The sequence below is a fragment of the Denticeps clupeoides genome, chromosome 17, assembly GCF_900700375.1.
Source record: "Denticeps clupeoides chromosome 17, fDenClu1.1, whole genome shotgun sequence".
In the NCBI taxonomy this organism is placed as follows: domain Eukaryota; kingdom Metazoa; phylum Chordata; class Actinopteri; order Clupeiformes; family Denticipitidae; genus Denticeps; species Denticeps clupeoides.
Genome location: NC_041723.1, coordinates 6,403,675 through 6,427,398, shown reverse-complemented (window position 1 = coordinate 6,427,398; position 23,724 = coordinate 6,403,675). Strand labels below are relative to the sequence as shown.

Genomic DNA, 23,724 nt, shown 5'->3' with positions numbered 1-23,724 from the left:
GATACCGACCCACTTGGAGCTAATTGGCTTTGTGCTGCACCGCGTGGGTCTCTCTGCCACCACAGACTAGGATCCTGGAATATCAGGCATCTGTCAGAGGGAAAGGTTATTCCGATTGTGAGGGTCACTGAGGGCTTTTTTTTTTGCCTGTGGGACCAACTACATTAATATTGTGAATACAGCTATTTTAGAAGGAAACCCAATTAAAGGAAAATGCTGGCCTAAATATTATCTGGGTTTTAAATATGTAAAGCGTGTTATGCATGTTGTTCACATTATATTTTTTATTTATTTGCATGCTTACAAATGAATGTTATAGTTGATGAATTTCTTTATAAATTATAATTTATTACCTGATCTAATTTCGTGATTAATTCATTTTGCATTATATATATTTTAATAATTTAAACTGGCTTCAGTGGCACCAGCAAATTTGTTAACTCTATTCATATTCTATAATAACTCTGAATGCTGTGACTGAATGGCGCAGGCAGCGTGGCGTTCTGCGCATGCGTCGGGCGGCCCTGCACCGTGAACCCTCGTCATGGCGGCCGCCTCGTCCCGCTACCGCCACTGGTCGGAAGCAGAGGTGGCGGAGCTGCTGCACATCTGGGCCGATGGCGCGATCCAGATCGACCTGGAGCCGCGTGTCCGGAACCAGCACGTCTTCGGCCGCATAGCGGGGCTGCTGAACGAGAGAGGCGTCCAGCGAACCGGCGAGCAGTGCCGCGAGAAGATCGAGAAGCTGGAGCTGGAGTACCGGCGGGCGAAGGACCGCCAGAAGGCGACGCAGGCGAAGGAGAGGCCGTGGAAGTTCTTCGCGGTCATGGACCGGGTACTGGCCGACCCGGCAGGAGGTGTGGAGGGCGACGACAACGACGCCGACCCGGAGCACCCTGCTGAGGCTCGACCAGAGGTCAAAGGGCGACCACGCCCCTCTCAATCGGGTAGGATCCTTATTACGCGAAATTGCGTTAAATGTCTAATTTTTGGGGGGGTTGTTTGTGCTTCGCTTTCGCCGAAATCAACGAACGAGGAGTCGCGTGTTCGCAGACACCATCCGCAAGTGATTATAGCTTCCGCGTGGAAATAGTTCCTTCAAATTGTAATGTATTTTTTTCAGTCCCATCCAAATGACCAGTTCTGTCTTTTTTTTTTTTTTTTTTTTTTTTGGAAGACCGTTATACTTAAATGCAGTCGCACACGCGAATCGCGATGAAAATATTTAGCTGCAAGGTGACTGGTGGCGGAAGTAAATAATGCGGATTAATACTTAAGGAGACGCGTAATCGGGTGCTGCGGCTACTGACCGGTTATACGTGGTACGCATCAAGATATAAACGCTGAATACATGCCCATGTACACAATGCATAACTTGGGTAACACACTCGCCTATGAACCAGAAGACCCAGGTTCAAATCCCACTTACTTATCATTGTGTCCCTGAGCAAGACGCTTAACCCTAAGTTGCTCCAGGGGGGGACTGTCCCTGAAACTACTGATTGTAAGTCGCTCTGGATAAGGGTGTCTGGTAAATGCTGTAAATGTAAAATGTAAATGATGTAAATGTACGTTGGAGGGGGAGGGCATCTGGAAAAGATTGCGTCCTTAAAGATTGAAACAGTTTCTTCTTGAACATATGCTAGGTGTCAGTGGACAGAACATGGCTGGTTCCCCAGGCACAGGCGCTGCCTTTCAGGTCAGCTCAGGGGAAAGAGACAGTGACTGGGAAGAGGACGGTAATGGGGCCGGCGACATGGACCACCGCAGGAAATGCAGCGGCGGCCATCAGAGCAAGCTTCCCAAGCGTCGTTGGACAGGGCGGAGGTCAAACGTTGGTTCGAGTGCTGTCCTGTTGAATAAGACCTTGCTGGAATTTCTTCGCTGGCAGCGGGCGGCCGAGGAACGTCGTGAACAGATGGCAGAGAGGTGTGCGGTGCAGGGGCGGGAGCACGACCTGCGCCTCCTCTCCACGTTCGCCGGCGCCCTCGTTGCTGCCAGGGGCCACGCAGCACAGCAGTGCCAGGCCTCTTCACCTCACTCGACCCCGCAACGTCCCGGAACCTCAGCCCCGGCCAGTCCGCTCACGGGCCCACAAACGCCCCCTCACAGCAAGCACCTGTCCCGCCGGGGAAACCGCATCCGACAGCACCAGGGTATCCTGCAGGAGGGCTACACACAGTACCACGCAGACAAGCACGGCGAGAACAACCCCAATGTACGGCGCCCTCCAACCTGGAATATGTCTCTCAAAAAGCTGGGTCTATCTTTCATTTTATTCCTCTGTGTTTCAGGGCATTATTAACATGGGCACCAGTGAAAATAAGCTCTGCCATGACCTGCTGCACAAACGGGTGAGGTCGGTTGAGCTGGGCGTGTGTGTGAACCTTTTTTTCGGTGCCATTATGACCTTTTATTTTGTTTTGTGTAGTTTTATTATATGTATACATCAATGTAATGGTTATTCATTCACAGCTGTCACAGCCCGACATGGTCCAAATTCAGCCCCCCATGCTGCAGTATGCCGACTGGAAAGGACATCGTTTGTGAGCCTTTATTTAATCTTTATTCTTTTTTTGTTTTCTTGAACCCAAATCCCGGCCCTAGTTTAAAAACTCAATCCCACTTACTACTATTGTGTCCCTGAGCAAGACACTTAACCCTGAGTGTCTCCAGGGGGACTGTCCCTGTAACTACTGATTGTAAATTGTTCTGCATAATGGCATCTGATAAATGCCACAAATGTAAAATAATAACACGGTGATATCACCCGCATTTTAACACTAATGCATCATCCTTGTGCTTTTGATTATGAGCTATGGCTTATTTTTTTCTTACTTGTGCGGGTACCTTCCTAAGTCCCTGCTATACAGGTGGTTTGTCATTATCACCATAATGAATGTTCATTATTTGTGATTCATTTGTGTTTCTGAAATTCAATGTTATTATTATCATCATCAATATGCTTTTTTTACAGCCTCAGGGAGGAAGTCGCCAGGTTTTTGTCCCATTACTGCCAGTCTCCAAGCCCACTGAAGGCAGACAATGTGAGTTTCCCAATGGAATGCCCCTTGCAGACAGCATTATTATTTTGGGGATGTAGCTCAGTGGTAGAGCACATGCTTTGCATGTATGAGGTCCCTGGATCAATCCCTGGCATCTCCTTAGTCAGTCTCAGGGCAGTGGGGCGTAGCAGGTAAGGAAATGGACCCATAATCAGAAGGTTGCTAGCTCAAGTCCTGAACCGCCAAGGTGCCACTGAGCAAAAGCACCGTCCCCACACACTGCTCTCCACCTTTCATGGCTGCCCACTGCTCACCAAGGGTGATGGGTTAAAAGCAGAGGACACATTTTGTCACCGTGTGCTGTGCTGCTGCAGTGTTTCACAACTTCACTTTCGTTATTGGACTATGCCTATGGGTTCTGACTGTGTGTATTTTGTTCTGAGGTGGTGGTCATGAATGGCTGCGGATCCCTTTTCTCCGCCATTGCGGCGGCGCTGTGTGACCCTGAAGGTGAGGTGGCTCCCGTCTCCGGTGTCTCAGAGGCCTTCGGTGGAGCTGGTGTCATCTCTCACCACGCGTTCTTTCTGCCTGTGCTACAGACGCCATACTTATTCCCACCCCGTTCTATGGGGTGATCACAGAGGACGTCGGCCTCTACAGCAGCGCACGCCTTTACCATGTTCACCTGAGCGGTGAGGTGAGTGGAATTTGCGAGGCTCTGCAGACACCGCGGTCAAAGTTGAATATTGCTGAACTTTGACCGCTGCATGTTCACAAGCATCAACCTGCAGCCAATAGCATCAAAGTGGGCACTCGAACCAAGGTGCAGGAGAGATTGATTATAGCAATGCTTATAAACTGAATAGTTAAAACCTGTCTGCCACAGATAAAGAAAATGGTTTGCATAACATGTGATTCCTATGGCAGGATCGCGAGGGTGGTGCGCAGTAATGTGGGGTTGTTTCAAGTCCATGAGATTGAGGTGTTTTTACTGACAGGTGTGAGTGTTTTTCAGTCTGCTGGCACAATGGAGCCGCCATTTCACCTGACCGTGGAGAAATTGGAGGGAGCTCTGAACAGAGCAAAGGCAGAGGTGACGCCAAAACACACCCTTCGAACTGTTACATGTCCTCAACCCCCTTGTCCATTTTTTTAATCGCACACGGCTGTATGCGTTTACTTGCAGGGTGTGAATGTCAAAGCAGTCATCCTTGTAAATCCCCATAACCCACTGGGAGAAATATACTCAGCTGAGGAGATGACCAGCTTTCTGGAATTTGCCAAAAAGTGAGCATTCGCAACATTTGACCCAACCAATGAATGCAATTGTTGTTTATGGCAAATGATACTGTGTATGTAATATGATGAATGGTATTACATATGAAGTGAGAAATGCGGAAATAAATGAAGTGATGTGCTATTACTGTGTTATCTGCTGTGATATGCTTTAGTTTTCATGAATTTATTTGCTTTCATCCTTGGTTTCAGGCATGAACTGCACGCTATTGTGGATGAGATTTACATGCTGTCTGTGTTTGGTGAGAGGAACTCCTTCTGCAGCGTCCTTAGCCATGACAGGTATCACCCCCACAGTGAACTCAGCATATTGCCTTTAAAGGGGTGTGTATTCAGTGTTGTACATTATAATATTCAGAGATTGGATCTGCCCTTGTCAACAGATTGCCAGACCCCCAGAGGACCCATGTGATGTGGGGACTAAGTAAGGTAATGTAGGCAGATCCTATTTTTTCTTTCTTACCTCATCTAATGTTACCATTTTTTTAAATTCATTTTGGCTCCTTCTGATTCCTGTGCAGGACTTTGCGATGGGAGGGATGCGTGTGGGGACATTGTACTCTGAGAACAGACACCTGGTGGAGGCTCTGGACCACCTGGGTTATTTCCATTGTGTATCAGGAACCACACAGCATCAGGTGGCTCGCCTGCTACAAGACAGGGGTACATAAAGCTCTTATCCTATTTTATTGCCTTTTCTTTGGGAACTGCAAATATATCTGAAGCTTGAAGTAGTTGGATGAGATGTACAAGAACATCATTTGACATTAGGGCAGCTGCTCACTTTAAGTCTTGTTTTTATTCTAATTAATGATTAATTCTCACGACCAATTATTGGCTACACAAGAACTTTTCAACTTCAAACTCACCTTAGACTCATCTTCAACTATCCTTATTATATACCATCAGTGAAAGTGTTGTTTGTCATCGTGATTCATATGGTGCACAGCACACAGTGACACAACGCAATGTGTCCTCTGCATTTAACCCATCACCCTTGGTGAGCAGTGGGCAGCCACGAAAGTCGTCCGGTTACTAGGCCACCATTTCCCCAGTCAGTGGCCTACATAAAGTCCAGCCTAACTGGTGTTTCCTCATTGCCAGCCTGGATTGATTGGGAATTCTTGCCTGAGAACAGGCGGCGGCTGCAAGAGGCGCACCATTACCTGACCACAGAGCTGCAAGGTCTGGGTGTGCCTTACCTGCACCGACCCGTTGGTTTCTTCGTCTGGGCCGACTTCAGCAAGGTGAGGCAACTGATCAGGAACCATTGGCTACACAGTTGCAAGTTTGTTAATCGCTCAATACCAGTATTCCATCATGTGTTATCTCTGCGAACGTCAACATCAGTAAACATCACACTTGATTAGGGGTGGCTTCATAAATTGGTGATAATATAGCTGAAGTATTTTATATAAGCAACAGAGGATATAGGGATGTTTTTGTAGGGAGTGTTGAGATTTAGCATCTTCCAGTCGTTCTAAAATAATGTACTCTTCAATACTGTAGCAAGGATGTTCTCTACTCGATTGAGGATCTTAAGTATTATAACTAATGTCAGTAAACACTGTATTTACAGAATTGCATGATTTTTTTTTTTTTGTATACAGTATCTGCGACAGCCCTCATTCTCGGAGGAGCTGGAGTTATGGAGGCACTTCCTGAGAAACAGGGTAGTACTAAGCTGTGGCCAGGCCTTCTCCTGCTCCACCCCTGGCTGGTTCCGCATCGTCTTCGCTGACCAAGAGAGTTGTCTGCAGCTTGGTCAGAACCTTTGCTTCCTTTCACTTGCTTTTTGTGTTTGATTATTTTACATATTCCTTTGGTTTGTCCCCATGGTCATGTGTCTGTCTCCATTGCATATGTCAGTAGAAATAGGTGCTTTTTATTCATGTCATCATGTGTTTTCACTTTCCATATTGAAGAAAGTTAATAACACTTCATGAAGACAATACAATTATCTCTATCAGTGTATTGATAGAGATAATTGTATTGTATCAGTGTTTAATCAGTGTATCTGAAAGATGAAGATTCCTTCTCATGTTCAGGTTCATGTTGAAATGTGTGTATCTGTGTGATTCCAGGCATACAGCGGATTAAGAAGACTTTGAAGGAAGTGAAAGATTCACACAGTCCACAAATATATAAGAACAAGGTCATCAGGGAGACCAAAGAGACTGAAAGGCACAGGCCCACAGACGCAAACTGTTCTCAGACGGTGGTGCCCTCCCTTTCCAGCAATGATTTTGTTGTCATGGAGAGTCAGGTGTCTCACTCCCCAGCCAAACTGGACAGCCTCATAGATGACCTGCGGCAACAGATCCGTTCTTCTGATTGGCTGCAGAGGAACACTCCGGAACTGTCCGCTGGGGAAGACCCGAAGCAGCTGGAGGTCTTCACAGAACTGCTTGAGCGAGCAAGGAAATAGTGTCCTGGACGCAAAACCTTGCTGGACCTAAAAAAAAGTTGTAAAAAAAAAAAAGACAACTGTGTTCTAAAATTATACCTAAAAGCTTTCCCATTTGTGGTTTGATACAGTCCTAGACCAAAAAAAAAACAAAAAAAAACAGACCTTACAGGTTTTTTTTTTTTTTAAGATAAAAGTGGTAAAGAAGTGAAAATATAATTACAAAATATACACTGCATTATTGTTAGTTTCCATGTTAAAATGTGCCTGATACCCCTCTTCTTAGCGGTGCCTTGTAATCCTGAGAAGGAGAAATTAACTTGTTTCTGAACCTTTGCTCTGATAATTTGTTCACACATGGTGAGCAATAAAAAGTATATTTGCCAGGCGGCTCTTGTGTTCTTAAGCAGTCCTATAAATCAGAGGATTTAGATGCACAAAGACTTAAAAAAACAAAACAAACTTATTTCCTGTGTTTGGTGGAGACAGGAAGTGGCGGGCAGAAAGCTGGTGGGCTTGACTTTCCACTGTCTTTTTAACCCATTACCACGATGACATGGAGCTGTTGGTCACCCCACGAGGTGTTTGATATAAAGCCCTGTGTGGGCAGTGGTGGGCAGCAGTCTGAAACCAACATGCTCTGTTCTGTAAAGATCTGTGAAGAACCCCCACACGAAGCACCTCTTCACACTTAGATCAACCGGTTTAGGGTTTAACATTAGGGAAATAAAAAAAAAAAAAAACATATTACAATCATGCAATACACTCACGCTGTTATTTTGTTTAAGTTTATTCTGAATTAATATTTTTGTAAAAGCCAACCAGACAAACAGCTCTTAAATCATTTTCGTCTTTCTTAATGTGCACTTATTATAATATACCCAGAGAGCTGTCGCAGAAACACATTAAATGTTTCTCTTGTCATTTGATGACAGAATGTCATGTATTAACTGGTTTGTTCAATTTACTTTCTGGATGACTGATGACCGTAGAAAAGAATAAAACTCAGGGTTCACTAAAACAATAAAACACTGATCGCGTGGGCCTGAATTGCTTGATTCCCATCATCATTACTCACCTCAGTGGGAGCAGTGTGACCTTCATGACCTTTGGGTAGACTGTGTGGCAGTAGCCTAGTGGGTAAAACACTTGAACCTGACAACCACAAAGTCACAGGTTCAAATCCTTCTTACTCCCATTTTGTCCAGGGTAAAGCGAGACCCTTAACCCTGAGTGTCTCCAGGGGGACTGTCCCTGTAACTACTGAATGTAAGGTGTTCTGGACAAGGCCATCTGATTAATGTCATAAATGTAAATGTCAAGGCACAAAAATCCTAATTGAACAATAGAACGGCCACAGCCTGTAGCCACCAGTGAGACGCTTGCGTAATGTGACGGTCTCGTCACAAGGAGTCGTTTTTTGTTGCCTGCACGCGGTGACACTTTTACTTTCCAACCTGTGGCGGCACAAACGCGTTACTCATTGGGACTTCTGGTGGGGGAACCTAACCACCATGCGGGGCTTTCCACAGAGGCAGGGGAATCTTTACAGTGCGCCACATTCCAGCCCAGCGCGGGGCGGAGGAATAAGACGGTGGGTTTGAGAGTGTTCTCTCACTCTCGCCCTGTGACCGGTGCGTACACGCTTGTGAGGATCAACCGATGCTTCACCAACTCAAAGATGCCGTCTTCAGGCTGCTGCGCTCACGGGAGACATCTGAGACCGAGAGCAAAACACAAGGTAAGGGTCCAGCACCCTTACAGCAGCCCAATATCTGCTTGTTCCTGTTTACCCAGAAATATGAGCATGTAAAGTGAAGTGAGTGATTGTCACATGTGATACACAGCAGCACAGCACACGGTGCACACAGTGAAATTTGTCCTCTGCATTTAACCCATCACCCTGAGTGAGCAGTGGGCAGCCATGACCGGTGCCCGGGGAGCAGTGTGTGGGGACGGTGCTTTGCTCAGTGGCACCTCAGTGGTACCTTGGCGGATCGGGATTCGAACCGGCAACCTTCTGATTACGGGGTCGCTTCCTTAACCGCTAGGCCACCACTGCCCCTGTAGATCCATAGATGCTCCCGTTTCCAAAACTTCAGCGGTTTTTATGGGGGGCTGTCAGATTTCCTTGCGGTTGCTCCACCCCTTCTCCCATTCCAGCAATTTTCCTTCTTCCACGCCCTCCCGGCTCCCTCTGCTCCCTAATCCCCCCCCTTTCTCTCTCCACTTGGGACCACAGAAGCTGACATGCGGGTTGAGGTGGACCCGGGCAGCCGATTTCGCGTGGCAGAGTCCTGCCTGGGGCTGGTGGGCTGTGCGTGCGTGATCTACGCCGTGCTGGCGCCCCGCTGGATGGACGGCCAAGGGCTGTGGACCCAAGCGGACACGTCCCCGTCCGAGGGAGAGCAGCCAGGGGAGAACGTGGACGCGGTGAAAGGTGAGCCGCTACGTTCTGGGATGTTCAGTTTGCATTTCGCGGTTCTGCAGGTTGTCTAGGCGACCAACTGAAATGCAAGATGTAAGGAAGCTGCGGTTAACTGTGTCAGTTTTAGAATTAGAGGAACTTTGTTTCCTGAGGAATTCACCTCCATCCAGAACACAGGCCACAAATTGCACAGCCGCAGCAGATGGGGTCAAGTCGGTCGTGTCAGTTGCATGTTGAGGGTCTTCTGGACCGCGCGGGGTGAAGACGAATCAGATGAATCTATGGAAACACAGGTTCGCTTGTTTTTCACGGATTCCTTCTGCCTGGAGCGGGCAGGTTCTGACGTGCACCGGAGCAGCTTTTTTCCAAGACCACAAAATATTTGCTCTGTAGGATATTTTTGACTGCTGATAGGACTTATCACTGCATTGTGACACACAAATCTGAAATCGGTCACGTTATGCCACACCACACACACACACACACACACACACATTCTCACAAATAATCATTATTCCAGGGACACTACTTTTCAGTCACAGCATTTTTTTTATTAAAAATGTTTAGTTACGTGCATTCAGGTTGTCATTTTGAGAACACTGTCATGACTGCTTGGGTATGTGTGTGTTTGTGTATGTGTGTGTGTGCAGCGCTGGAGTTTGAGAGAGTGTTTGCAGTGTTTTCCTGCATCATGGCCATGTGTTCAGGAGTTCTGTGCCTCGTCTTCGCCCTCTGCTGGACATCCCAGACGCTGGGCTCGTATGCCAACACACGCTCCCTCCTGATGGCCGGGACCTCCCTTCAGCCCACCACCCTCCTGCTCATAGTCCTCAACTTTACAGGTGTGTGTGTGTGTGTGTGTGTTTGTCATTGTGTTTTGTCATTGTGACATACACAGCACGCAGTGCACACAATAAAATGTGTCCCATCAGTGAGCAGTGGGAGACATGTAGCTACTTTGGTACTTTGCTCAAGTGGACCTCAGTGGAACCTTGGCGGTTCGGGATTTGAACCCACAACCCTTTGGTTACGAGTCCCCTTCCTTACGCGCTAAGCAACCACTGCCCAACCACAGGCCTAGTTAGACAGGAGCGTCATAAAAAATGCAGGTGGAACTGTGTCCATCCCTCCAGCAGAACAATACCAGTCCATGGATTTGTTTGGACTTTCCTCTGTAGGCCGGACGGATACAGAGAGAGGTTTTTTTTTTTTAAGTTCCCTCCACCCTGATGCTACTGTAGTGCACTCAGATACAAATCTGTCCCGGATGAGTGATGCCGCGGTGGCTGGCAGTAGATAGAGGTTCGAGCGCAGTACAGCTGATTCACTGCAGAGTCTCACTTCAGTCCCTCTCTCTCTCTCTCTCTCTCTCTCTCTCTCCTCTCCCCAGGGTTTTTCTTCCTCATGACCTGGGCTCTGTTCACCCACCAGCACATAGCAGAGATCCGCGGCGACCTCGGCCGCCTGGGATCGTCCTACTGGACGGGCGCGGCCGGCTGGGCGCTGCTAATGGGCGCCATGCCGGCCACCTTCCTCGCGGAACAATTTGTCGTGCCGAACATCCTTCCCGAAATCGCGAGGACCTCCGAGCTGTGGTCCAGGCGGCCGCGTACGGGGGGGGCGTTCGTACAGCGACAGCCATCATGTCCAGCGGAACAAGCACCCCGGGGGGGTGAGGCGATACATGTCAGTGCCCTGATGGAACATCTGAGGCGTGCAGCTCAAATGTCTGTCGGGTGGCTGTCCGTCGAACACGGTGGTCAAAGATGAGCAATCCCTACCTTTAGACCCCAAGCTCTCTGAGCCGGCAGCGGGGTTCCTGCTACAAGATGAAAGGATCACACTAAAAGGAGCGGGCAGTTCCAAAGGCTGCAGTTCCACTTGGAAAACAGTGATGACAGATGATTTCTTTCTTTACTTCATTCTTTTTTTAAGGATTAAATGGCCCACCTTTACATTAAGCAGCTCTGACATGCATTACTGTTAACGTTTGAATGCGAATTCAGTTCAGGGATGCGTTTCTGACGGCTTCTTTCATTCCACTGAGAAGTACGTTGACCTGCTGTCACCACAGACCTCTGTTCCTGTGTAGGTTATTACATGACTCCACAGATACTTTTAACACTTCATTTAAGGTGTAACCAAAAGGAATTGCACATTTAATAATGAGCGGTGCTGTTGTATTCATAGTTAAGGGTCCTAGTGAACCGGAATTGATCTCTTCATCGATGGTAACTTGAAAGCACGTTGTAAGTCACTCTAGATAAGGGCGTCTGCCAAATGCCGTAAATATAAATGTAAATGTAAATGTAAATGTTGTAACGTATCAGATTTATCGAACGTACATTGGACCCCGTGTCTGAATAAGCTATCAGTTGTTAACATGGATAACGGGAAATTTTTCGAAATGTCCTTTTAGCAATGTTGAACGTGCAATGATTTATATCCGTCCCTGGCAGGGGGTGTGGTGCGTAAGATTTAAATTAAAAAAAAAACATCCGGGTTGTGTTATGACTCTTTTCTTGTCAGTTCCCCCAGGAACCACTAGGCTGCGAGGGCCGTTGCCTGAAATATGGCGTTTCCCGCGCATGCAGGACAGGCCTGTCCGCCCAGCGCCTCCTTTTATCGCATTGGTGGCAAGACGTGGCAAATGAGCGGCGCCCGCGCCAGCTGTCTGTCTGTGTGGCGCGCCGCGCCCCCGCCTCCTACCCGAGTGGACTGGAGCGGTGGGCCTGCGTGAGCTGGATCGGGGCGCTGCTAATTGGACATTAATCAGGTGTTGCGCTAATTAAAGGCAGTTCCGCCCTGTTAACGCGCGCTAATGAGTTTGTTATTAAATCCAACGAGAATCTTTCTCTCTCTCTTTTCAATTTGCCGACGGGATGGCGCCTAATTGGCGATCTGAGTGTCCTTGAAGGTCCCTCCGCCCGACTGTTTGATGGCGATGGTCTCTTTAGAAGACATCAGAGAGGACCCGCCTGAGCCCTCCTACCTTCACAACATTCGCACTTAATGCCTCCGGCAGGCTGCGTGACTGCAGGAATCGTATAAGATCATTAAAATCACACTGTGTGACGTGGATCTAAAAAAAAAAAAATAAATCTTAACATACATGAAACACGCCAAAATCGGATTCCAAATCAGTGATAATTTAGCTGCTTAGGGTATAAAAGGTGCGTGAAATGAACTTTGAGCTGGTTTTCTTGTACACTGCGCTCTGTTCATTGGTTGGTGTAAGTTATGCTCAGAAATGCAGTTTGTGCACAGAACGTGTGCAGGCCTGACATCCCACTTCCGACATCCATCCAACGCAGCACTAGGTGAGGAAAAACGACCAGCAGTCGTTCTTTTTACCCTTTGCGGAGAGAAATGTGTGGTCCCAACTAATGCGGCCGCACATATCATTATTCTTTCGCTTTGGCGCTCCATTTTCAGTAAATGTTCTGAGACCAGCAGTGCCCATATCTCAGCCCCGCATCTCTATCCGTAGGACAGCCCCTCGTCAGCATTAAACAGCACAGGTCATAAGAGACCCTGCTCCTGCGCTTTTCTCATTCATGGCTGGGATATGACCCTCCCTTGCTCCGCCTTCAAGGTTTAGGCCTTTTCTTCCAATGAAAATTAAAAAGGGAGGGGGCATTTTTATCACCTAGTCACAGCTCAATTTTTTATGAGCTCTTCCTTAATTACATTTTAAACAGCCCACCGAACCTTTTTTTTTTTTGTAATAATTCCAGGTGCCACCCTTTGTTAGGAGCGGGGCGGCGGCGGTGAGCGGCTGGCAGCTGCCAAGTGATTGACTGGCACGGCAGAGATGCCTACCCACCACTGGAAACGAGGGAAATGCAGCCTGGACCCCGGCAATACTCTTCATATCAATTAGGGCCCAATTAGGGTAGCCGCGTCTCACTAATTATGCGCCGCTTTCTTTGGCGGAATAAAGCGCGCACGCATGTACGCTCATGAGTGTTTATTAAGATAAATATGGAAAGACGCGGCCTGGCAAAGCAGAGCATTCCTCAATCTGATTGTCAAACCCTCTACATGTTTTTTTTTTTTTCGACTCTGTCACATGTGCACTTTTCGCGTCCAGCCTTTTGGTGGCGCTGTTGTACCACTTCCGTAAGTGAACTGGGATTCTGCGGAGGAAAGGACCCCCATGTCCCATCATCTGATGAAAAATGCTCGGCCGCACATGCAAATCTTTGCAATGAACGTTTCTGTGGCGATTAAGACAAAAAAACGTTATATTTATTTATTTATTCATTCATTCAGATGCATCGATTAGAGGGATTAATTCTGGCCTGGGATACAGGTGAGGCATTTGTAAGTGATTCAAATGGTGCGACGTGGCCTTTTTTTCAGTGACCCCCTTGCTCAGGCACACAGAGGCACACAGAGGCACACAGACACAGGGAGATACAAAAATAAAACATTGTGAATGAGATGATGGACAGAGAGATGTGAAAGGTGGGTTTGTGCGGAAGACGTCTCGTCGCCGACTGAGCATGTTTTACATCCCCAGCCTGCGGCGACACTCAGTTTTGACCCAGCGCCTCTCTGCCAAGTGTTTTTTTTTGGAGCCAGCGGAAGCCTGGGGACCGACTCCAGTGCCAGCTGGGGCTCCTGTGCTCCCCTGAGGGCCGCAGGTCAGAGAGCCACTCATCATTTCAGCACTTGCCCGTCCGACCGGCCGCTCGCTGCAAGACACATCAGTGCTTTTCACCTGTAATGGCCACACCGTCTCGTGGGGAACGAGTGAGCCCAGTGTCCTCCCTCGTCCTTCACTCTCCCTCGCTCCCCTTCCCTTTCACTCAGCACAGATCTGTCCACTCTTCTCCGGAATCTTAAATGCGTCTTTGCTCTGCAAGTGGTGCACGGTCCGGACAACCCCTGCTGATTACATTTTCTGCTGAAAGAAAAGCGCGCGAGGGAGAAAATAACAAATGTTTCAAAGGGCTGGAAGCCGAAGGTCACTTTCATTTCCGTAGTCTGGGTGTGTGAGCGAGCGAGCGAGGGAGCGAGCGAGCACACTCCCCTTGGACATCTCTGTCCTCACAATGAAGCTGTAGCTCCATTTTCATCGCTCCATTCATCCAGGACCTGAACAACTGCAGTGGTTACTTCCCTTATCTCCCCCCTCTGCGAGACCAAGGAAATTAAATTACAAATATAATCACTCGGCGGCCGCAGAGTTTTCTTTCTTTCTTTCTCCGGCCCCCCCTCCTCATCTGCGCTCCTTCCGCTTTGCATACTGAGTGCGGACGGCTGTTTTATATAATGGCGCTGCCCTGTACCTGCTGGGGAGGAAGGAGGTAACAATGGCTGCCGGAATTGCAAACCGCGTGAAACTCAGCATAGCTTCGGCACTCCTCGGGCCGCATTTTGGGGCGTGGACCGGGACAACTCGTATTAAATATGTACGAGGGAGAGAAGATGCGTTTCTGCATCATACAACCCCGACACCAATGAAGTTGGGATGCTGTGTAAAACAGAAATAGAAACACGATGCAATGATTTGCATATCCTTTTCAACCTATATTCAGTTGAATACACTACAGTACAAAGACAAGATATGTGCAAACTGATGAACTTCTTCAGTCGATTTGAATTTGATGCTTGCAACACGTTCCAAAAAGGTGGGACAGGGGTATATTTACTATGGTTTTTCATCAATTTTCCTTTTAACAACACTAAATAAGCATTTTGGAACTGAATTCTTTCCCATTCTTGCTTGCTGTACAAACTTCGGTTGGGTCTCCATTGTCGGATTTTGTGCTGCAAGACTGCAGGCAGGCCAGTCTAGTAGCTGCACTCTTCTACCACGAAGCCACGCTGTTGTAACGCATGCAGAATGTGGCCTGGCATCGTCTTGCTTAAATAAGCTTGAACGGTGGCAAATGTTGCTCCAAAACATGTATGTGCCTTTCAGCATTAATGGCGCCTTCACAGATGCCATGGCCACTTACACACCACCATACCATCACAGATGCTGGCTTTTGAACTTTGCGCCGATGACAATCAGGATGGTTATTTTCTTCTTTGGCCCGGAAGACACAACGTCCATGATTTCCAAAAACAATTTGAAATGTGGCACACTTTTCCACATTGCGTCAGTCCATCTCAGATGAGCTTGGGCCCAGTGTTGTAAATATATGGCTTTTTCTTTGCATGGTGGAGTTTCAACTTGCACTTGTAAATGTAGCGACAAACTGTGTTAACTGACCATGGTTTTCTGAAGCATCCCTGAGCCCATGTAGTAATATCCTTTATAGAGTGATGTGGGTTTTTAATGCCGTTCTGCATGGGTATCTAATGTTGATTTTTGGCCTTGCCCTATTCATGCAGAGAATTCTCCCATATCTCTGAATCTCCCATATCCCAAGCTTCCTTGCAATTGTACTGTATGTTGAGAATTGTTATTAAACTGCTTGACTGTTTGCTCACTCAGTAGTTGGTGAACCTCACCCCATCCTTGCTTGTGAACGTCTGAGGCTTTTGGGGACTCTCCTACCCAATCATGACACAATACCTGTTTCAAAACAAGGTGTTTTTAGCATTCCTCAACGTTCCAGTCTGGGATGCTTTTTTGGAATGTATTGCAGGCATCAAATTAAATTCACTCTGTTGTAGTTTCTATGCATAAGTAAGAAAACAGGAAGGTTACAAATTAATTTAAATATTCCATAAGAGGAAGGTTTTGAGCCTCCGTTTGAAAATGCTCAGTGACCTCAAGGGGAAGTTCATTCCACCATGTCGGTGGAGTAAAGATTTGCAAAATACAATAAAGTTGATCAATTTGAACATTACATATATTGTCTTTGCACATCATTGTAGTCTGTTTTAATTAGAGAAACAGTCAGCTTGGCGCAATGACAGTCAATGAAAAAGGCTTGCAGCAAACAAACTAATCATAAGCAGCGCGCAGAATCCAAGATGGCTGCCAGATATTTATGTCCAACATCGGCTTTGTCTAGTTCCGGGTTGTTGTCCTCTTGGTCGTCCGGGTGCCCCCGGTGGGTCTGGTCGTGTGTGACAGCTTTACCCAATGTCCCAACTTTATTGGAATTGCGGTTGTATAAAAAATAAATCAAATGACCAAATAAGCATCTCAGAATGAGCTCGCACCTATGAGCTCTAGGCGATGATTTAACACTTTGTCCCACAGGCTTGTTGGTGCCCTCCATACGAACCCTAGCAAGACGGCTTTGCAAGCAGCTGCTATTAGCTGCATAACTATCTGAATGATCTGAAATTGAAAGTGATTTTTGGTCATTGTGACATGCAGCATGGAAGTGGGCAACCACGGCTGGTACCCATGGGAGTGGTGTGTGGCACCTTGATGGCTGGTGGATTTGAACCAACAAGTCAACTTTCTTAGTCACTGGCCCATCTGTTTCAGTTGGGCTAATAGTCCCATTTTCTCCAATGGCATGTAAACCTACTGAGTTTTATAAGCAGTTGTGAGATTAAACGCTATGGCAAAAAACAACAAACTTGTCTCCCCAGACGACAGGAAGATCCACCAAACTTCATCGGCGCTCATTTTGTCACCTCTGAGGCAGCATTACCCAAGTCGGACTTATTCCTGCCACGTTGCAGAATCTCTGCAAATAAGCAGCGTGGACTCTGTCCCCACCCCCTCGCCCAAGCTGTCCCTCCGCAGGTTCTTTAGCGAGGGAGAATGAAAAGCCATTTCTATTAGAATGATGGGCTTCCTCTGGGGGCCGGTGGAAGAGAGCGACGTACAGGAGGGAGAGGGAGTGAGTGAGTTAGCAAAAAAGAAAGAGAGCAGGCGAAAGGAGAATGTCATTATCGTCGTTATTATGAGAACCACATTTGCAGTCTCACTGCACCCCTGTACTCCTGTTGTCATAAATAATATATTTGTATTTTGCAGCTTTCTTACTGGCCAACACGCGGTGTAGCCGCGTGTTGGCATGTGGCGGCCTGGTGCCATTATAAAGAGCCCCCTTTCTCCGTCCATCACTCCTGACGGTGCCACCATATGTTTTGGTCTGATCGCCCCCCTGATCAAGTACCCAACACACCGGAGGGGTGAGGACCATATGCTTGCGCAAGGCCTGCACCCCTCCCAAGTAACGGCCGGCGTGATGAATGGCTGTCGGGTGCGGCCTCTGGATTCGGCAGTCAGCTGGTGGGGAAGGCGACCCCGGGCTCCGCACGATGACAGATGCCATCTCCCCCTCACAACCCCCCCCACCCCCTTCCCCGAACCAACGTCCTCTGATATAATTACTTGGCGAATTGATTTAAAGATCACTCACTTTAAATCAGCTCTGCATCAGCGAGCGTCGCCGTGCCTTTGTCCTCGGTCTGAGCTATGACACTGGCACTCCCCGAAAAGGGCACGAGCGCACTGGCATTTCCCATCATGCACTTTTTAGTGAAAGGACAGGAAAATAATAACCGGATCTATGTGAGGTGAAGGCGCCGTTTGTCTTTGTTGGGAGACGAGGCTGGAACAATCGGGGTGAACGGTGATAGACAACGAACTGCTCTTTTCAAAAACTCCAGTTCATTTTCTCCAGATACTCACAGGATACAAGCAAGAAGGAAGTAGGAGACACCAGTTGACCATGGGCAACGACTTGATGAGGGTCTTCTGGCAAAGGACTAAAAAAATGCCATGATTTTAGTGCTGCAAAAATATTTAATAAAAAAAAAAAAGTAGATTTATTTATCCAGAAGCTTGTTTAGACAAATTAAACCAGTGTAAAGCTGGTCAACAGCACCGCAATAGAGAAGATAGACTGCGCTTTGACCATAAAGTGATCACTCTGCAAGAGCAGAAATACAGAAATTGTAAATGCAACCTAAGATACAAATAGAAAACATTTGCATGGTACATGAGATGACATAGCTCTAGGTATAAAAGTGAAAATTTAGTGGAAATACAGCAGACATAAAACATAAAATGTATTGAGTTAAATGTAGGGCATCGTTTACATTTTACATTTACAGCATTCATCAGACTCCCTTATCCAGAGTGACTTACAATCAGTAGTTACAGGGACAGTCCCCCCCTGGAACAACTTAGGGTTAAGTGTCTTGCTCAGGGACACAATGGTAGTAAGTGGGGTTTGAACGTGGGTCTTCTGGTTCATAGGCGAGTGTGTTATCCACTAGGCTACTACCACCCTGGGCAGGGCAGAAGAACAGATGTACAAATGGACTAAAATAGAATAGAAAAAAATGGCGACGTCCAGAAACCTGGATGTCCTATTTAGCGAATATGCGTTAATTACCTTCAGCATATCTGGCTGGAAGTTAGAATACCACAGGGCAGCACACACTAATCTCCCAACCCAGTCGTTGGAATATTAGTACCTATCCATGCTGCTACTGTCCTGCCATTATCCAAACTGTTATTTTAACATTTTTTAATAGGAATTAAAAAAATATACACCCGCCTTGTGATTGTTGGTTCCCGGTAGTTGTGCAAGTAGTATTATCCCAAAAGTAAAGGCTTACTTAACATGTAAATCAACCTAGCTGTCTACATATCGCATTTCTTAATCCTCTCATTCTGACAGTCTGAGACACTTCCCTTTGAGGGAGGCTTGCAGTCAACATCAGTTGGTAATTGGCTCAAAACACACTTGCAACACTGCAGCCAACACACACACACACACACACACACACACACACACACCTGCATGGATCCAGATGTTGATGGATGCCCTCTGTAGCAAAGTGTTGCTTTTAGATTATAATTGGACCTTTTTTTAGGCATTAGCCTTCTGCCAGAGGGTCTGGCTCCAGACACTAATGTCAGCTTGGAAGGGGGGGGGGGGGGATAAGCCGACAGAGTGCAAAAAAAAGTGGATGATTAAATAGAAAACAAATCCAACAAACGCCTGTTGTGGGGCTGGAACTCTCCAGGCACCGTGAGGCCTGAGCCTTACTCAGGGAAAAGCAGATTTAATTAACGCAGAATTAAAGAGCATTGTTATTTTGATTAAAGACACCAGGCGCCTTCACCCCCCCCTCCCTGTCCTTCACCCCAGAATCTGGATCCTGCTTTCATTTCGCCATGTCTTACTTTGAGGAGACATTGCCCATCTGGATGTGTGTGTGTGTGTGTGTGTGTGTGTGTGTGTGTGTGGGGGGGGTGTTCAACCTTTCTATTGCGTGTAAAAACTATTTTATGGGGCCCGTAGATAGAGACGCAATTTCAGTGTGCGGCCTATTGTCTCCTTAATAAAACGCTGTGATTGAAACACGGCCAGAAAAGCTTCCGAGAAGCTTTCAGCCAAGTGGATGTTACTGGTATGAGCAATCGCAGCTTCACCGCCAGAGCATTGTCAAGAACTTTGCCCTCTCATCCCTCTCTGTACAAGTTACTTTATCAGGGAACAGTGTCGCAACACTCCCTCCTCACTACTTGCACACGCATACACACACACAAACACACACACACACACACACACACACACACACACTCCGGCACCAGCCCAAGAGAGTGAAAGACAGAGGAGATGAAAGATGGCTGGAGAGAAAGAGAAAGGGAGAGTAATGAGCCTCCTACTTCCAAATAATCACATTAATGATTATTAGTGAGCGGCGGAGTGAGTGTAATGGGAGAGAGAGAGAGATAGAGAGAGAGAGAGAGCGAGCAGACGAGGAACACAGACAGACAGAGAGCAGCTCTGACTTCTCCCGCTGACAAATGGCTTGGCACCATGGGCCACTGCTTACAATATTAGTTTACAAAAGAAACTTTATAGAGAACAGGGTGGGTGAGGAGTCAGGCTAAGAGAGAGAGAGGGGGATGAAATATAATGAAAACACTGAGAGAGCGATGCAGAGCCAAACTCTTTGAACCTTACTGAGACAATGTGCACAAAATAAAAATGACCTGACACACATCTTATATAATAAGATGTGTGTACAGATGTGCTAGTACAGAATGCTGCAGCCAGAGTTCTAACTAGAACCAGGAAATTTGACCACATCACCCCAGTCTTACAATCACTGCACTGGTTACCCATCAAATTTAGGATTGACTACAAAATCCTACTTTTAACCTATAAAGCTCTAAATGGTCTCGCCCCACAGTACCTGAGTGAACTTTTGGTTCTTTACGAACCGCCATGCCCCCTTCGATCAACGGGTGCGGGGTCACTACTGGTACCAAAGGTGCAGAAGGTCACAGCTGGGAGCAGATCCTTCTCCTATAGAGCTCCACAGTTGTGGAACAGCTTGCCTGTCAGTGTCCGGGATTCAGACACAGTCTCAGTGTTTAAATCCAATCTCAAAACCTATCTGTTTTCTCTGGCTTTTTGTTATCCTACCACTGCTATGCTGACGACACACAACTCCTCTTCTCCTTTCCTCCCTCTGATCTTCATGCTGCTTCCAAAATCTCTGCATGTCTAACAGACATCTCGTCTTGGATGGCAGCCCATCACCTCCAACTCAATCCCACCAAAACTGAACTAATATTCATTCCAGCAGATTCTTCACCACATCAGGATCTTGCTATTTACCTAGACAACTCGCAGCTCTCTCCTTCTGCAACAGCCCGCAACCTTGGCGTAACAATAGACAACCAACTCTCCTTCTCAACTCACATCAGCAATCTTTCCCACTCATGTAGATTCCTTCTCTACAATATCAGACGAATCCGCCCTTATCTGTCAACCCAGGCCACCCAACTACTGGTTCAGTCCTTAGTAATCTCACGACTGGACTACTGCAACTCCCTTCTAGCTGGTCTACCACTATGTACCATCCAACCTCTACAACTACTACAAAATGCAGCAGCACGACTGATCTTCAACCTCCCCAAATTCTCCCATACCACCCCTCTGCTACGTTCCCTCCACTGGCTCCCAGTAGCTGCACGCATCAGGTTCAAAATACTGATGCTGGCCTACAAAGCCAAATATGGAGTAGCACCATCCTACCTCACAGCCCTTATTACACCTCGCACTGCACCTCGTCTACTCCGAGCCTCCAGTACTGCTCGCCTGGTCCCTCCATCTCTGAAGGTAAAAGGAAAACATTCATCTAGACTCTTCTCCGTCTTGGCCCCTCGGTGGTGGAATGAACTTCCCCTCAAGGTCAGAACAGCTCAGTCACTGAGCACCTTCAAACGACAGCTCAAGACCTTCCTCTTTAAAGAATATTTAGATTAAATTGTAATTTTCTTGTTGTCGAACTTTGTGTACAGAATCTACAACAGAGTGAATAAAATAGATGTATTCATAGTAGGGGTCCTAGTGAACCGGAATTGATCTCTTCATCGATGGTAACTTGAAAGCACGTTGTAAGTCCCTCTGGATAAGGGCGTCTGCCAAATGCTGTAAATGTAAATGTAAATGTAAATGTAAAATTCTTCACTTCACTTTGACGCAGTGTCAATTATAAAGTCCAGTTTATCACAGAGTCCCCCTGTTAGACACAGACAAAGTTAAATTCGACCTAGTTAGGCTGTCCTAGTTAGGGTACCGGGCCACTGTAGCACTAATATACCACTATAACCACATATTTCAGTATCGGTCGTACAGTGCAACCGTCTGCCGCTGCTTCTGTTTGTTTTTCTCCGAGACACGGAATCAAGCACCCAGACTACTGGCAGACCCCAGTGAAGAGACCAGCAAATAAATCCTGGTTCCTGACAACTGCTTAACAAGGACATACCATGAAACACACCAGAGGGTCACCACAGCCACCACCACCATTACAACTACAGCTATAGGGATCTTCAAATGGACCAGTAACATCATTATGGACACGTAATCTAGACCATGACACTGACTACATCCTGGACTTCTCCAACCCTACAACTGTAGGACTTATTATTATATCATCCCCAACCCTGCACTGACTCCATTTGCAGGCTCACTCTACCCTGGAAGGGGGTCCCTCTCTGTATCACTCCTTCCCAAGGTTTCTTCCTTTCTTTTTTTTTTGTGAGTTTTTTTGTGTGGAGTTTTTCCTTGTGTGCAGAAGGGTCAAGTGTGGGGGGTGTCAACTGTAGGGCCTGTCAAAGCCCATTGAGACATACTGTATGTGATTTTGGGCTATATAAGAAATACATGTTGTTGTTGTTGTACTTGATTAAGAGGACTGGGGAGACATCCAGTAACAAGTAACATGTAACAAAGACCCGACGGTGAACAGACACAAACAGGGCAGCTTTATACACTCTTACACAGGTGAACACCATCAGGAAACATTACACAGGATGAACCCGATCCCGGACCCGGAGGAACCCCTTCTGGACTGGATCATGACAGGGTTTGAACCTGTGACTTTGTGATCTTCTGGTTCATGGGCGATAGGTGAGTGTGTTACCCACAATGTAACTACAATATTTAGTCACATTGATGTTGAAATGCCAGTTGCGAACTGGGACATGTTGTATTTTGGGCCAAATTGTTCCACACTGCACTTCTCTTGTATCTAACATATGTATGAAAGTGATGTGACTTTTTACAAGAGCAAGTTTGTACCTTGGATGCTCAAATGTGGATGACAGCCAAAAATAATATTCATGCTGATTGAATTCACCACTCAGTAGTATACATGCAGTGTTTAACATGCATTACTTGCGACTGAATACATTTATGGCATTATATTCAGTATTTAACCATTACTTATTTGGCCAAAGCCTGCTGGTTACACACTGTTACACGTCCTACTATTCATAATAAAGCAGAGTGTGTATGGAATATGGGCCTGATTGTGCATTTGAGGCTAATTGGTCATTAGTTACGTATTGCAGCTATAAGACTCTCCAGTGACATTTTCGCCTGGGGCTCAGTGTTTCTGTGGCAGAGCATTCTCTTTGTCATCTGCATGCGGCCTGTTATCAATGCTAATGACTCTCAGAGAGCGCCAGTAGGCCGCCGCCTCCACACTTCACAAGTAAACAGGCAAATTTCACAGACAAGGAGCCGGCCTGGTGCCGGACCCCGGAATACGCTCTCCATTCAGGGAATCGGACCAAGTTTGTTTATGTGATTTTAAAAAGCCATCCATCTCCATAGCTGTTCCTGGTGATGTTCATCACACGCTTGTAAAAATCCATTTCGTTCCAGCAGCGGCTCCCATCCACGAGGTGAAATGCTTTGGCAGAGCATCAGCCTGAAATGACACCTGTATCCCCCCACCCCACCGTTACCCACCGTATTCCAAGCATTTCAGAATAACACTTAGATGTACACCAGGTGGCCGTCTGCAGACGCCATTTCCCCCATAAATCAAACTGCCATCCAGTTTATCAATAACAAGTCAATTAACGGGCGTTGAGAGATGAGGGTCTCCTGGGGTCGGTGCTTGTTTGCTAGGCAGACATCTGCAACTCTGGCCCTGTCTGTCACAGCATCTTCATGTCTATCGCCATGTCTGTCACTGTCCTCGGATATAAAAAAACATACAAAACTCTGTGGGGTTTCCTTATTAGCAACATGTTTTTCCCTAAAGCATGTCAAAATGCTCTTTCTGGTAAATCTCACAGTAAACAAACCAAGGAGGCCATTTTATTCATGAGAAGGTGCATCCTCCTTTATTCTCTACTTTGGGACTATATCACGCTATTATTTTCTGAATCCTTT

General features: G+C 46.8%; 2 protein-coding genes and 1 non-coding gene across 4 annotated transcripts; all 3 read left to right on the top strand.

Annotated features, from left to right (window-relative positions):
* Window positions 1-521: 521 nt before the first annotated feature.
* Window positions 522-7,094, top strand: LOC114767460 (1-aminocyclopropane-1-carboxylate synthase-like protein 1). 2 transcript variants are annotated; one of them, XM_028959287.1, is made up of 15 exons: window positions 522-947; window positions 1,647-2,218; window positions 2,295-2,354; window positions 2,476-2,546; window positions 2,978-3,047; window positions 3,449-3,515; window positions 3,605-3,702; window positions 4,021-4,098; window positions 4,192-4,292; window positions 4,494-4,583; window positions 4,685-4,730; window positions 4,823-4,964; window positions 5,406-5,548; window positions 5,912-6,065; window positions 6,386-7,094. In XM_028959287.1, exons 1-15 carry the CDS (start codon window positions 545-547, stop codon window positions 6,727-6,729), a joined length of 2,439 nt encoding a protein of 812 aa, XP_028815120.1. In that variant the 5' UTR covers window positions 522-544; the 3' UTR covers window positions 6,730-7,094. The 2 variants fall into 2 exon arrangements, 1 of the variants encoding a protein (XP_028815120.1); XR_003742938.1 differs by lacking the exon at window positions 6,386-7,094 and having other exon boundaries at window positions 5,440-5,548; window positions 5,912-6,051.
* Window positions 3,094-3,165, top strand: trnaa-ugc (transfer RNA alanine (anticodon UGC)). The gene has a single exon. It is a non-coding gene; the product is annotated as a tRNA-Ala (tRNA).
* Window positions 7,095-8,938: 1,844 nt separating the features above from the next.
* On the top strand, window positions 8,939-11,876 carry LOC114767190 (uncharacterized). The gene is made up of 4 exons (XM_028958771.1): window positions 8,939-9,148; window positions 9,787-9,978; window positions 10,527-10,745; window positions 11,731-11,876. The coding sequence occupies exons 1-4, from the start codon at window positions 8,959-8,961 to the stop codon at window positions 11,874-11,876; spliced, it is 747 nt and encodes a 248-aa protein (XP_028814604.1). The 5' UTR covers window positions 8,939-8,958.
* The last annotated feature ends 11,848 nt before the right edge of the window (window positions 11,877-23,724 follow it).

Excerpts from the sequence above, each read along its gene's own strand:
- LOC114767460 (XM_028959287.1), top strand. The coding sequence starts at position 545 with ATGGCGGCCGCCTCGTCCCGCTACCGCCACTGGTCGGAAGCAGAGGTG. Across the intron at positions 4,731-4,822 it reads TGATGTGGGGACTAAGTAAG|GACTTTGCGATGGGAGGGAT; the intron begins GTAATGTAGGCA and ends ATTCCTGTGCAG. Across the intron at positions 4,965-5,405 it reads TCGCCTGCTACAAGACAGGG|CCTGGATTGATTGGGAATTC; the intron begins GTACATAAAGCT and ends CCTCATTGCCAG.
- LOC114767190 (XM_028958771.1), top strand. The coding sequence starts at position 8,959 with ATGCGGGTTGAGGTGGACCCGGGCAGCCGATTTCGCGTGGCAGAGTCC. Across the intron at positions 9,149-9,786 it reads GAACGTGGACGCGGTGAAAG|CGCTGGAGTTTGAGAGAGTG; the intron begins GTGAGCCGCTAC and ends GTGTGTGTGCAG. Across the intron at positions 9,979-10,526 it reads CATAGTCCTCAACTTTACAG|GGTTTTTCTTCCTCATGACC; the intron begins GTGTGTGTGTGT and ends TCCTCTCCCCAG.